This window comes from Macadamia integrifolia, chromosome 5 (genome assembly GCF_013358625.1).
Source record: "Macadamia integrifolia cultivar HAES 741 chromosome 5, SCU_Mint_v3, whole genome shotgun sequence".
Lineage (NCBI taxonomy): Eukaryota > Viridiplantae > Streptophyta > Magnoliopsida > Proteales > Proteaceae > Macadamia > Macadamia integrifolia.
In genome coordinates, this window is record NC_056561.1 from 19,878,895 (window position 1) to 19,891,367 (window position 12,473).

At 36.8% G+C, this 12,473-nt stretch overlaps 1 protein-coding gene across 1 annotated transcript; it reads left to right on the forward strand.

Moving 5' to 3' along the window:
- Nucleotides 1-7,417: 7,417 nt before the first annotated feature.
- Nucleotides 7,418-11,919, forward strand: LOC122078438 (growth hormone-regulated TBC protein 1-like). The gene is made up of 8 exons (XM_042644413.1): nucleotides 7,418-7,697; nucleotides 7,979-8,613; nucleotides 9,876-9,992; nucleotides 10,136-10,314; nucleotides 10,426-10,519; nucleotides 10,640-10,717; nucleotides 11,033-11,134; nucleotides 11,510-11,919. The coding sequence occupies exons 2-8, from the start codon at nucleotides 8,116-8,118 to the stop codon at nucleotides 11,642-11,644; spliced, it is 1,203 nt and encodes a 400-aa protein (XP_042500347.1). The 5' UTR covers nucleotides 7,418-7,697; nucleotides 7,979-8,115; the 3' UTR covers nucleotides 11,645-11,919.
- The last annotated feature ends 554 nt before the right edge of the window (nucleotides 11,920-12,473 follow it).

Consider the following 12,473-nt stretch of genomic DNA (forward strand, 5'->3'; position numbering starts at 1 on the left):
TTCTTCTTTTTTTTTATTTATTATTATTGATATTGAGAGTTGAGAGAAATAAGGAAACAAATTTTTTAAAGGTGTAAAATAAAATATTTTAAAAAGAGCGAGAGAAGATATTTCATAATAAGGAGAGAGAGAGAGAGAGAGAGAGAGAAGACGAAAAGTAAAATGGTAAAGGAAGAGAAACAAATAAGGATACTAATTTATTGAGCCACTCAATTAATATTGAGACAAATAAGGAGGCTAATTTTTTTTATAATAAAGAAAATAAAGAAATTATTTTTATAAAAATAAAGGATACCGAAAAAAATGAAATTTTTAGAAAATGAAAAAAAAATGATAATGATGAATAATGTACTTAAATAAACAAGGAGGGTAAAATAGTCTAAAAAAATATTAGCCACGAAACATGAATACATGCTTTTATATAATAGTATAGTATGATAGTATGATAGTATGATATATATATATATATATATAATTTTTTTTTTATAAAATATTAAGAGCATATCTTGCTTCCATTATTTTTTTATGTTTGCATTGTTACCCTAGGTTTTGCCTTGGTTTCAATTCAAATCAGATTTGAGTGAGAAGTAGGTGGGTTTTGGATTGTGAGTAGTAGCCTAATGCAAAAGTTTATGAGGACTTGAGCATTCTGTCCTCAGTGGCTTGCTTATAAGAGTGAGTTTTACTTAAGTCGATGTATCTTTGATAGTGGGAAAAAAATTTCGGAGTAGAGATGATCTCAATTCTCACATATGCTTTGACATGGAGGAAAATATTATTGGTCAGAGTTTCACACGAAATAACCATCTCATGTAGGATGTAAGTAAAATGTTGCGAAGACTTAAAAGAGTTTGGGACCCCTTTTCTAAATGGCTAGCTATAAGGTGCCTCCAAGTAGGAGCATCAATAAGTCGATTTGGTCCGGCTTGATGTGGGAATTAATGAGTCTGAAACCAAATCAATAATAGATGGTTCGATCTTGGTCTGGTTTAGATTCAATTTCTTTTATTGGTTCGATATCAGGTTCGATCCGAGTTAATGTATATATATATATATATATATATATAATTGTGGGGACAATAATTTTTTTAATCCTTTATTACTTATCTACCAAACTTGATACAAGCAATATTATTATTTAATTTCAAAATAAGATAAGGTTATGGGTGTTGTAGTTGTTGTTGGTAAAATGGAAATTGAATCTTCATTAGGGTTACAAGCTGGAAAACATCTTTGATTCGAACTCGCAAAACCCTCTTGAGTGTGAAACCCAAAAGCCTTGGCTTGCAAGTTACGACTGTCTCCACCAATCCTCTTAAAGCCGCGTATTCTTTTAAGAGATCTGGTCACGCTATCGCATCGCAAGGGATGGGAATGAAAAGGCCAGTAATCCGGGGTAACCATCACGAACCTGATGGTCAGCGGTATGGATACGACCCAATCCAACTTCCAACTACTGGCAAAGGCCTTCTTCTTCGAGACAACCTCACCGGCCAAACATGACCCATTTAGTAAATGGTACCGGGTGTCCACCCATGTGGCGCCTATGATGTTCCATCTTCGACCCGAGTAGTCTTGGGTATAAGTAGGGTAGGGGTGTCAATCAGCTGGCCGGGCTGATTTCGGTCGGGCTTGGCAAGCTTATGTCCTCAGACCATGACCTACTTATTAAGAAATGAGTTGGTCTCGGTCAGTGTCATGTCGGCTTGGTCATGTTCTAGGTTTTGATCGGGCTTTTACTAATCGGACCTTAAATGGAATAATGTACCAATAAAGTCTTAAATGGTCTTTACCTTTTCTTAGATTTAAAATATTTTAATTTATTTTATTAAATTATCAACAATTTTGAAAAGATATTACACTTAATTACAATCAATAATTAACAAAAATATCAATATATACCCTATTCTATCTCAAAAAAAACAAAATACCTATGTCGGGCTAACCGTGTCGATCCAAGTCGGGCTTGTAAATAGACCGATCCAGTAGGTAGGCCCATCGGGCTTTCCCCTTGCATCGTGTACTACCTATTTATAAATGGGCTGATCTAGGTCAGGCTATAATCGTGTTGGGCTCGGTCGGGCCTATAGATGCGGGCTTAGAATTGACACCCCTAGGGATAGGGATGTCAATTTAGAATTGAATTTCAAAATCGAAATCAAAATTAGCCTTTCAAAATGTGGAATTTTATTCTCGTTTTGATTCATTCTTGGTTTCATATCTAAAAGTATAAAACCTAACTAAATTATCCATTTTCGAACCGAATAAAAAACTGTGTTTAATTTATATATATTTTTTTCCTATTTCAATCAATGTGGATGGTAAATTTTATTTTTTTTAGGGGGAGTATAGATCCTATGCTTACGAGGACCAATGAGAGTGCACGAGGAAGCATCAACAAATATATAATTTCCTTTTTTCCTTTCATGGGGTTAGACCCGCCATTTTGCCCACCATGGGTTTGGAATACTTTGGATGCATGGGCCACACTCCACATAGAAAAAATTTTCCCCTTTTTTTAAAGTTTGAAAAGAGTTTGATAGATTATGGCATTAACAAAAAAGGTTTTTCTATCGATGAAAATGTAAAAAATTGGCCTAAACACCTAAAATAGGATATGACCTAAATTACATAAAATAAAACCAAATTAAAACCAAAATCGAACCAAACTGAATTGATCAATTTTGGTTTTGAAAAGGTGTTTCATTATTGATTCGATTTTGATTTATATATTTTGTATTGTACTCAATTGAATTGAATAATCAAAACTGAACCAATTGACACCCAAGGCACACCCAAGGCCTTACCTCGCCAGGCAAGGCTAGTTGAAGTGAGCCTCCATCTCTTGACCCAGTAGAGCTTTGGCAAGGTAACTATGCCGACGATGAGAGGTGATTTGGGTTTGGGTTGGGTTTGGGTTTGGATTGGGATTGGGATGTGTTGTGTTTGATTTTGATGGGGGAGGAGGGACAGGCCCAAAAGCTTATACGCTTACTGGTCCACAATATGTACATGGCTGGACCAAACCCACATTTCCTTGTAAGGATGTTGAAATGGAAACCGCACTCGATGTGCCATCCCTCTTGAACCAGACCGGTTGATTTTTCTGGCTCAGACTGGGTCTTTCTCTCTCTCTCTCTCTTCGAAATTATAAATGGGTATACAAGAGTTGCAACAGAACTGGGCTTGGATGTACAGGATTTGAAAGACCTTGGCCCAACCCTTGATTTCCTTAACTCAGCCCAAGTCCATCCTTGCCGGGCTCAGTCCAGACTCAGAGTCTCCAGAGTCAGACCACTTAAATCAAATAAGGAGATAGGTTTGTCAAGACTGTCCTGGTTTGTTTGGAGAACCAGACCGGACATTTAGCAAACCAAAAGGGCTGCCGTGCCATGGAGTGGTTCTATAAATGTCAATACTCAATACTATAACTGTCCCTTGTGGGGTCAGTATGGGCTCGTGAGAATAGTCAGATCAAAGGCCTAGATACCCATAATGAGAAATATGTCATGGACAATTAAAGGTCGTGTTCTAATATTTTTGCGAGATTGTCTGGAATTCCTTTCTTTCCATAAATGAAAAATAGTAGCACAGAACGCAAGTTTCCCAACCAACCATATAGAGTCAGATCCACCAAATTCTTGCATTGCCCATGTAGCTTCCCTTAGATGAGCCTGTTGAGGATATCTATCGTATGCTTGAACACATCTATAAGATAACCTCCCAGACTTGTGAGCTGAAACTGCAATAAAAGAAGAGATGGTCCTTGTTTTCCATTCCAGCCCAACAAAAAAGACAAAGGACCAAGTTTTTCTGAACCCACGTCCATTCACCGTGGGGCATTGGGACTGCAAAATAGGGGGAGATTAGGTGGGGAGTGAGGGGGTCACATCTAGACCATCCCATCATTCACCCATCGCACAGAAAAACTTTTCCCAAAAAAAAATTTTAGATATTTCTCCTTCGATTTGTCATGGATAATCATTATGCACGGTCAAATGCTTAAAGTTTGAACCATATGGCACTTCAATTGTAGGATCAAAGTTTTATGAATGTCAATTACCATAATAAAGAAATGACCCAATTTCTCTTAGCCCATGGTGAAGGGATACAAATTAAATCCTAAAGGTTAATTGATAATTTACAACTAATATTATCTTATACTTCCTAAAAGTAATAATCTAAATTCCCCACCTAATTCATTAAGACTTTTATAGGAAAAAAGGGAATAAATAATGCCATTTGCTGACGTAATTAAATGCCTGGACAAAGCAGATGCGGAAAAACTATGTTGCTCCTGCGTTGAAGGTGCTCTCATACACCCTCCCATTGGCCTGTACATTGGGCATGTTTCTGCACCAGCAAAGTAGCATTCCATACTTAGAAAATATTATATGATGAAAGAAATTAAATTTTTTTAATCTTTATCTAAGATTTCATTATTTTCCTATTACCATTGATTCTTTTCAAAATACTCTTCTTTACCCAAGTGAAGAGAAAATTTCTTCATCCACAATGGTTTGAAGTTAATAATTGAACTCTTTAGAATAGTGAGTCTCATCATTAATTTTCACCCTTACTAATGAAGATCATAACACCATTCTTAGTTCTTTCAAAAGGGTTAGATATGTCGCTGAAGAGATTCTCTTTTCACCATGGGTAAAGGAAAACTTGATCATAAATCTATATGATGCCCTTGAAAACAAAACCCTAATCCATTTCTCAAAGGTTATTGTCTTTCTTTTCATTCCAAAACAACTTGTTTGAATCATAATCATCCAAAGTACTTTTCCAAATGCCTCTCTCTCTCTCTCTCTCTCTCATAATTGATTAAGTCTGGATTGATTAGGTAAAAAGAGTACGGAGGCACGATTAATTATCAAATAGTAAGTAGTAGTTGTTAATATAATTGTATCCCAATTTTAAATTACCTTAGCGGTGACAACGTGCAAAACTTAGTCTTATGATATAGTATCTTTCATTTTCTTTAATTTTTGGTCTTTGCAACATGAAGGGATGAATGGTAGTGTAATTGACTTAACTAATTAATAACTACTTTATGGAATTATTTTCCCTCCCCATGATCGTGAATACAAATTCCAAATTAAAAATGATTCCATACTTGATTTTAAGAAAATTCTCTAGACATTAATTTTGGATCTCGAGTGAACTGGAATCGCTATTGATGATAACGATTGATTCATATATCGTTGATATCCAATATCAATACGGATATGATATATACTAGCTCATAGTGGCTAGTATATATATATATATATATATATGACCTATACAATACCAATACCTTGATCCATACCCCCTCTCTCTCTCTCTCTCACTCACAAACAAATGGAAATGTGCAATCTCTTCCTTCCTTTGTTCTAATTAACTTCCTGTTGGGCCGGGCCTTAGGTTCCCGGCCCGTCTTAATTTTTAAGTACTAACATGATTTAAACTTTAAAGAACCCCACCCCTCCCCCACCTGAAAAGGGAGAGGGAAGAAAAAAGGGACCCACAGCTCCCATCATCCTCTTTGGGTGCCTATATGTTTGTAGCATGTGATACTGGTCCCACACGCTTACCGTGGGATCCATATTTCATTTGGTGGATTTCACAATTGGATAGAGAGCTTCAATTTTCTTCCATATGATAGATTTTTCTCTTTCCTATTTTCCACAATAAATTAGGTATATGTTATATTTGGTGTTTTTGAAAATTTTTTAAGATTTATTTTTTTAGAGATTCAGTAACACCAGATTTGTTCGGTATCATTTTTTTTTCTTAATGAGAGCCTGATCTATTAGATGCTCTTTAAATTGAAGTTGCCATCACTAAATTTGAACATAATTCACCTATCCATCTAATCTCTCATTTTTCATCCCACCGTTGACATTGCTAAGACACGATATTAGTGAAAATGGACGGTGGCGATGGGGTGGAGTTGGCTGTCATGTGATCATATGGGTAGGTGATTAGGACTTGTTCGACAAGTCAAAAAAATCTTCTACAAAAAAAAAAAAAAAAAAAAAGAAGGTAGAAAAGAAATCTGAAAAGGGCAATAAAAGGAAAAAGGGAAAAAGGAAATATGTATATATAAAAAAAAAAACGTGCGAGCTACTCTTCTCTTTGCTTTGCCCAATCAAGCGAAGACGTGTTATACCATTGTTGAATACCTAAAATATCCTTTTATTAAATTCATTTTGAATTCCAACTCCTGTTATTGAGACATCATCATGATATCATGTTCATGGCCATCATCATTCACATCTTGCAACGTTTCTCTCTCGTTATATATATATATATATATTATTTATATTAGTTCAAGGACCAATAGGTCACACAAGACCTAACTAGTGAGGGGTCATAAGGTAAATAGCCAATAAAATAAAATAAATAATAATAACAATAATAAATATTAGCTTAGCTTAATAGTGACATCTTCAGCTTGAAGAGTCGGTACCTAAAAAGAAGTCGCGATATCAAATCTTATCATATTCAAGCGTGTGAGGATGAAAATATATAAATGTAGGTGGCCCTTAGCCTTATGAGCAACACTCATAAGACACATGACCAATCTAAAATGCACCTATCTTGATTCCAACTGATTGGCACAAACCAATTCCATACATAATCTAGGTTAAGGTTATTTATTAGTTGATTTCAGTTAATTTTCATGATCTTGATTTTGGGGGTTTTTTTTTTTTTTAAACACTACATATCCTAACCCTAATATCCATACAGGTTCGATTGAGTTTAGACCAAGTCCTCTCGAACCATGTGGTATCTCCACATGAAATCTTTTTTTTTGTAGAAAGCAGGACTATTTATTCATGCATGTCTAGTGCTCAGTATCCTTGTTATAAACATGAAATCCACTTAATGTGAAAATCTATTGTAAGAAGAGAGAGAACAAGTAGATTTCATGTGTAGATCGTACACCACGAGTACTATTCTCTCATGAGAACCCGATCTAGACTCCGCCCGATCCGAATTGATTAGACAACAACACATCTTAGTCTTATCCCAACTAAATGCAACATAGATTCGAGTGACTTAAAAAAAAAAAAAAAAAAAGGTTTCGAACATCCCACTCACAAATAGTCGGCAATCCGAATCTTAACCCTCCAAACAACTCTGTTAGATACCATACTTGGGTGAAGATTTAACTTTTGCATGTCTCTTATGAATTGATTGGAATCGAATTGAAATCAATTTTTTCAATATTGTTTTGCCACTTGGCAAGCTGACCTATTGGACTCAAACTTGACTACTCCATGGCTCCACCCATACAGAAAATTTTTTAATTCTATCTTAAAAATTCCACGTGGCAATTATTAATTGGATGTTGCCAAGTCACCCCCGCTCCGGCAAATTAAAGCCTCTTATTATTTACTAACCCCTTTAATCTCCAAAACTAAAAAATTCTCCATGAAAATTCCACCACAGACCAGCGATTTTCCTGTCAAGTCTCTTCTTCCTTCCAATCTATAACTGCAGAAATTTCGGTTTTCTTCTTACCCTTTTAGCCCATCTGTTTATTTTCATGGCTTCTATTCTAGACACATCACGATAGCCATCTCAAGAATCCCCTCTCCTTTCCACGTTTTCTTTTCTTTCCTTTTTTGATGTTCAATCCTCTCTGTTTCCTTATTTCATTTTGTAATTTCCAGAAGAAGCATCGCTGTAAGCAGCCTGAGGTAACTGGGTTTTTGTTTATTTTTTCTTTATTTCAAGCTAATTGGAGTTCTTAAATCCTTTTCTTAATTGCCGTTTTTCAGATTTGATGCCCAAAAATCCTACTTTTCAGGAGACGCCTTTGGGGAAGAGGGAAAAAAGAATCAAATTTTTATTTGAATCTCATTCCTCAAAGAGGTCTTTGATGGGTTCAGGAATTGTGGGTTTCTGGTAATTAATTCTGTTCATGAGTATTCTGTCAAACCAATTTTGGAAAACCATTTCTTTCTCTGTAATTCATCAGATTTCGAACTTTCAAGCTTGAGGAAGAAGTAGGATGAAGCATATCACCGACCTATAGCCCGCACCTTTTCACCAACTGAAGAACTCCTTTACAATCTTCTCATCCTCCTCTCTGGTTGATAATCGCAATTGTAAGAAATGTATGGAACCAAAACCAGTAGAGAAATCTCCCATGAATTTCAGCATCAAATGCAATATTGGAGGCCCAGCATCCACACCAGAAGAGCAAACATCATTGTCAAATTCCAAGATCTTTATGGGTTTACTGTGGAAGGGAATGTCGACGATGTGAACGTTTTGAACGAGGTGAGAGAGAAGGTGAAGCAGCAGGGCCGTGTGTGGTGGGCTTTGGAGGCAAGCAAAGGCGCAAATTGGTATCTGCAGCCTCAGATTTCTTCCAACAGCGAAGGCATTGCTGTGTCCTCCCTTAAGTTATCAGTCCTCTCGAATACAATGAATACCATTGCCTTGAAGAAGCTCATCAGGAAGGGAATCCCACCTGTTCTACGTCCTAAGGTTTGGTTTTCATTGTCTGGGGCGGCCAAAAAACGGTCAACTGTGCCTGAGAGCTATTATGAAGACTTGATCAATGCCGTCGAGGGGAAAGCCACACCTGCTACACGGCAGATCGATCATGTAAGTAATTGGCTTTCTGTTTTTATTGCAATTGTAAGCCATTGGGAGAGTCTTATTCTTGGGGCTTGGTTGATATTTTCTGATTCTACAATCCTGTTTCCTATTGTCTTTTGCATTTAATCTTGTGTGATCTCTGCAACTTGTGAATTCGTCTTCCTTTTGAGGGACGGGTAAAACCCATTGGCAGTTGGGAATGGGAGATAAGACACATTGGAAACAATTACTTTTCTTTCCATTCTGAAGCCAATTTTGTAATCCTTGAGGACGACTGGCTGCTTTTAAAGATCTGCAATTTCCCACGGCACTCGTTTGATTGTTTGTTAATGGTTTGGCTTAACCATCTTGAAACCAAAACAGTAGCATGGAATGACTAGTAATTCTCAAAATTCTTCGTTTCAGAAACCCATTACAGCTGCATTAGAGTGGTTGAAGTGGATGATGAAAATGATATAGACTCATTGAGCCTATTTCATGCATGCTGATAATAAAATCTAAGTTTTTGTATAGCTGCTCTAAGATAACTTTAGCTTCCACAAGTTGGTAAGAAAGATTTTAGGTTTTATGCTTATTCAAATTCTGAATTTTTGTCATGATTTTGGTCGGTGCAAGGTAGGTGAGCTTTCATCCTCTTCATGGATCACAAGATGAAACTTGAAGTACTTCTCAATTTGTCAAATATATGGCTTTCTTGCATAAGAATAAGATGAGTTGCTATGTTTTTATGTAATTAATATTGGATGCCTATACCAAACACAAATCTCTTGTACTTCTGAAGCTTTATATTTTGATGTTTCTGTATTTTTTTTGTTGTCATTGCATGATTTTGAGGTTATTATTGGATTTTTCTGTGTCTGTTGGATGGTCTTTCCTCCCCCCTTTTTTGGGTACTTTGTGAGGGATTCGCTTTCTAATTTTAGCTATAATTCTATACACTTTTATCATAAGTTAGTGGTCCGCATCTGATCCTATTTTAAGAAAAATCTATAGATATGAATTTACCTTATATTTAACATGTCATGGATGCATACAAGGTAAAAATTGAAATTTTATTTAAAATTGCATAAATCAAATAGGTTTGAACTGATGATAGAAGTGTTGGACTTGCTGGTGTTGACAATTGCCACGGGTACTGGATGTCCAAATGGCACAATTTAAAAAATGAAGCTTCTTTGTTACATCGAATTTGGTTGATACAAATTGCACCTTGTTATGTGATGCACATTCATTTCATTATTTTGATTTTTTTCTCTGACAACATGTAGGATTTACCACGCACTTTCCCTGGTCATCCATGGTTAGACACTCCGGAGGGTCATGCAGCTCTACGACGTGTTCTGGTTGGCTATTCTTTCCGTGATTCTTGTGTTGGATACTGTCAGGTGGGTCCATTTTCTTCTTTGCTGATGTTGATCTCTTAAAATTGGTTCCATCCCCCCCCCCCCCCCCCCCCCCCCTTTTCTCCCCCTTCGTCTCCCTCTTTTTTGTATCATGTGATTTAAGGCCCGAGTTTTCCTTGGTACAGGGTTTAAACTATGTGGCAGCATTGTTGTTGCTAGTGATGAAAACTGAAGAGGATGCATTCTGGATGCTTGCAGTCCTTTTGGAAAATGTCTTGGTGAATGACTGCTACACTGATAATTTGTCAGGATGCCATGTTGAGCAAAGGGTTTTCAAGGACTTGCTAGCTAAGAAGTGCCCAAGGTATCCCTCGCATATTCTCTCTCTTCCCTCTTTGCTTCAGCTATGATTGTTCTCTAGGTTTGGATCTGCCCCAAGTTTAATTTTTGTGACAATTTCTTTGTATATATGCAGCATAGCTGCACATTTGGATTCGTTGGGTTTTGATGTCTCCCTTGTTACCACGGAATGGTTCCTATGTCTCTTCTCTAAGAGCTTGCCTTCAGAGGTCAAGAAATTTTCAGTCGTTACTCATTCTCTCTTGCTTTTTGTCTCTTATAGAATGCATCATGATTGTTAAAGCTTGTTCATTGACTAATTCTTTCCACTCTGCTGGACTCAATTCCAGACCACCATGCGAGTGTGGGATGTTCTTTTCAATGAAGGGGCAAAAGTTATATTTCATGTTGCCTTGGCTATATTCAAGGTATATATCCCAGTTCGGCTTTGGTGCTTGCTCTTTCCGGTTATGTTTAGAAGAAAGTTTTCCTTCACCATGGGTGATTCTAGGGTCATTATTACTTCCCCCCTTATTTGTTGGAGGACTGAAATGCCCTCCACTGTTTCCTGGCACCCATTCAAGGTCAATGACAGCCTTTGGTGAAGGATTACCTCATTCACCATGGGTGAAGGAAAACTCGGTCCTTGTGTTTGTCACTTTTTCCTGTTTGTAGTGCCATCTAGGAATTACATCCATAATGTTCAGAACCATAAGTGTGATTAAATGAGCGGATGACTGCAGATGAAGGAGGAGGAATTGTTAATGGCCCATCAAGTTGGTGATGTAATCAGCATCCTTCAAAAAACAACCCACCATCTCTTTGACCCTGATGAGTTATTGACAGTAAGTCAAATTCTTAAAACTCTTTATCTTTCTATTATATATATATATATACATATATATTTTTTATCATATTTGAAAATAGTTTCTGTGGGGAGTGTGGCCCCTGCTCCCTAACACATGGGGTTGGGGGGGCAAATGACCGGCCTGCCCCCCATGAAAGAGAAAATGATGTCTTTGTGAAGCTTCCTCGTGCGTTCCCGTTGGCCTTCGTGCAGGAACCGCACTCCCCCACAGGGAACACTTTCCCATATCATATAATGTGTTGTACCTGATGTGCTGATCATAGCAGCACAGTGCATCTTGACTAAAGTCATGTCAGAACATGGATAAACCAGTTTGGTCCATTGAGTGAACCACTTGAATCATTTCTTGCAGGTGGCTTTCGATAAGATCGGTTCCATGACAACCAACACTATTACAAAGCAAAGGAAAAAGCAAGAACCAGCAGTCATGGCAGCACTTGATCAAAGATTGAGACGGCTAAATTTCCTGAAGATGGATGACAAATAACTGGTTTGGTTTCTGCGACATGTTAATCACAGGATATGTCATCTCCAGCACCCAAGTTTAGGCCTGCTGTTCCTTTTAGAGAGAGGGTTGTTCTATACAAAACTTTCCAAAAGTGGGGGAAGCCCATGAACAGATATCTCAGGCTGTGATATGGGTAATGTACATTTTCAGTTGTGATAAAATATACAACTATACTGTAATGCAGGTCAAGGCTTTGATGGAAATCTATCCACACTCTAGTTTTGGTTTTGAAAATAGTGAGATTCTGCAGTTAACAGTGTCTGTGACATCCAACCTCTCCAAACCCACTCTCCCCCTTCCCCCCCCCCCCCCCCCCCCCCCCCCCACACACACACACAAAAAAAAAAAAAAAAATAACAGCAGTAAAATGCAGAGTTTTGCGATCATTACGAAGAATAATTGTGTTAAATAACCGAATAATCTATTAAATATGGTAATTAAATTTCATTTTACTTATCAATCAAAATGTTAATGGCATGTAAAATTTAGTTACCATATTTAGTATATTATTGAATTAATTCTATAATTATTTTGGTAATGAAAAGTTGACAACAGAACTTTATCTATTGTTTTTGTTTAATTTTACATCGTTCCACTTCACTTATAACCAAATGAGGCCTTAATTTTGTTACTTAAGAATACTAATGTACCAAACTTGAGCAATGAGCAAATATAATTTTTTTTTCCAGAGTGGGATTTAAAATGGTCAAGTACATATAATCATGATTGATATAGTTACGACCATATGATAGATAGGATACAATTTGGATCTCTCATGTCTCAAATTTTAAAGAAAAACTCAATATTC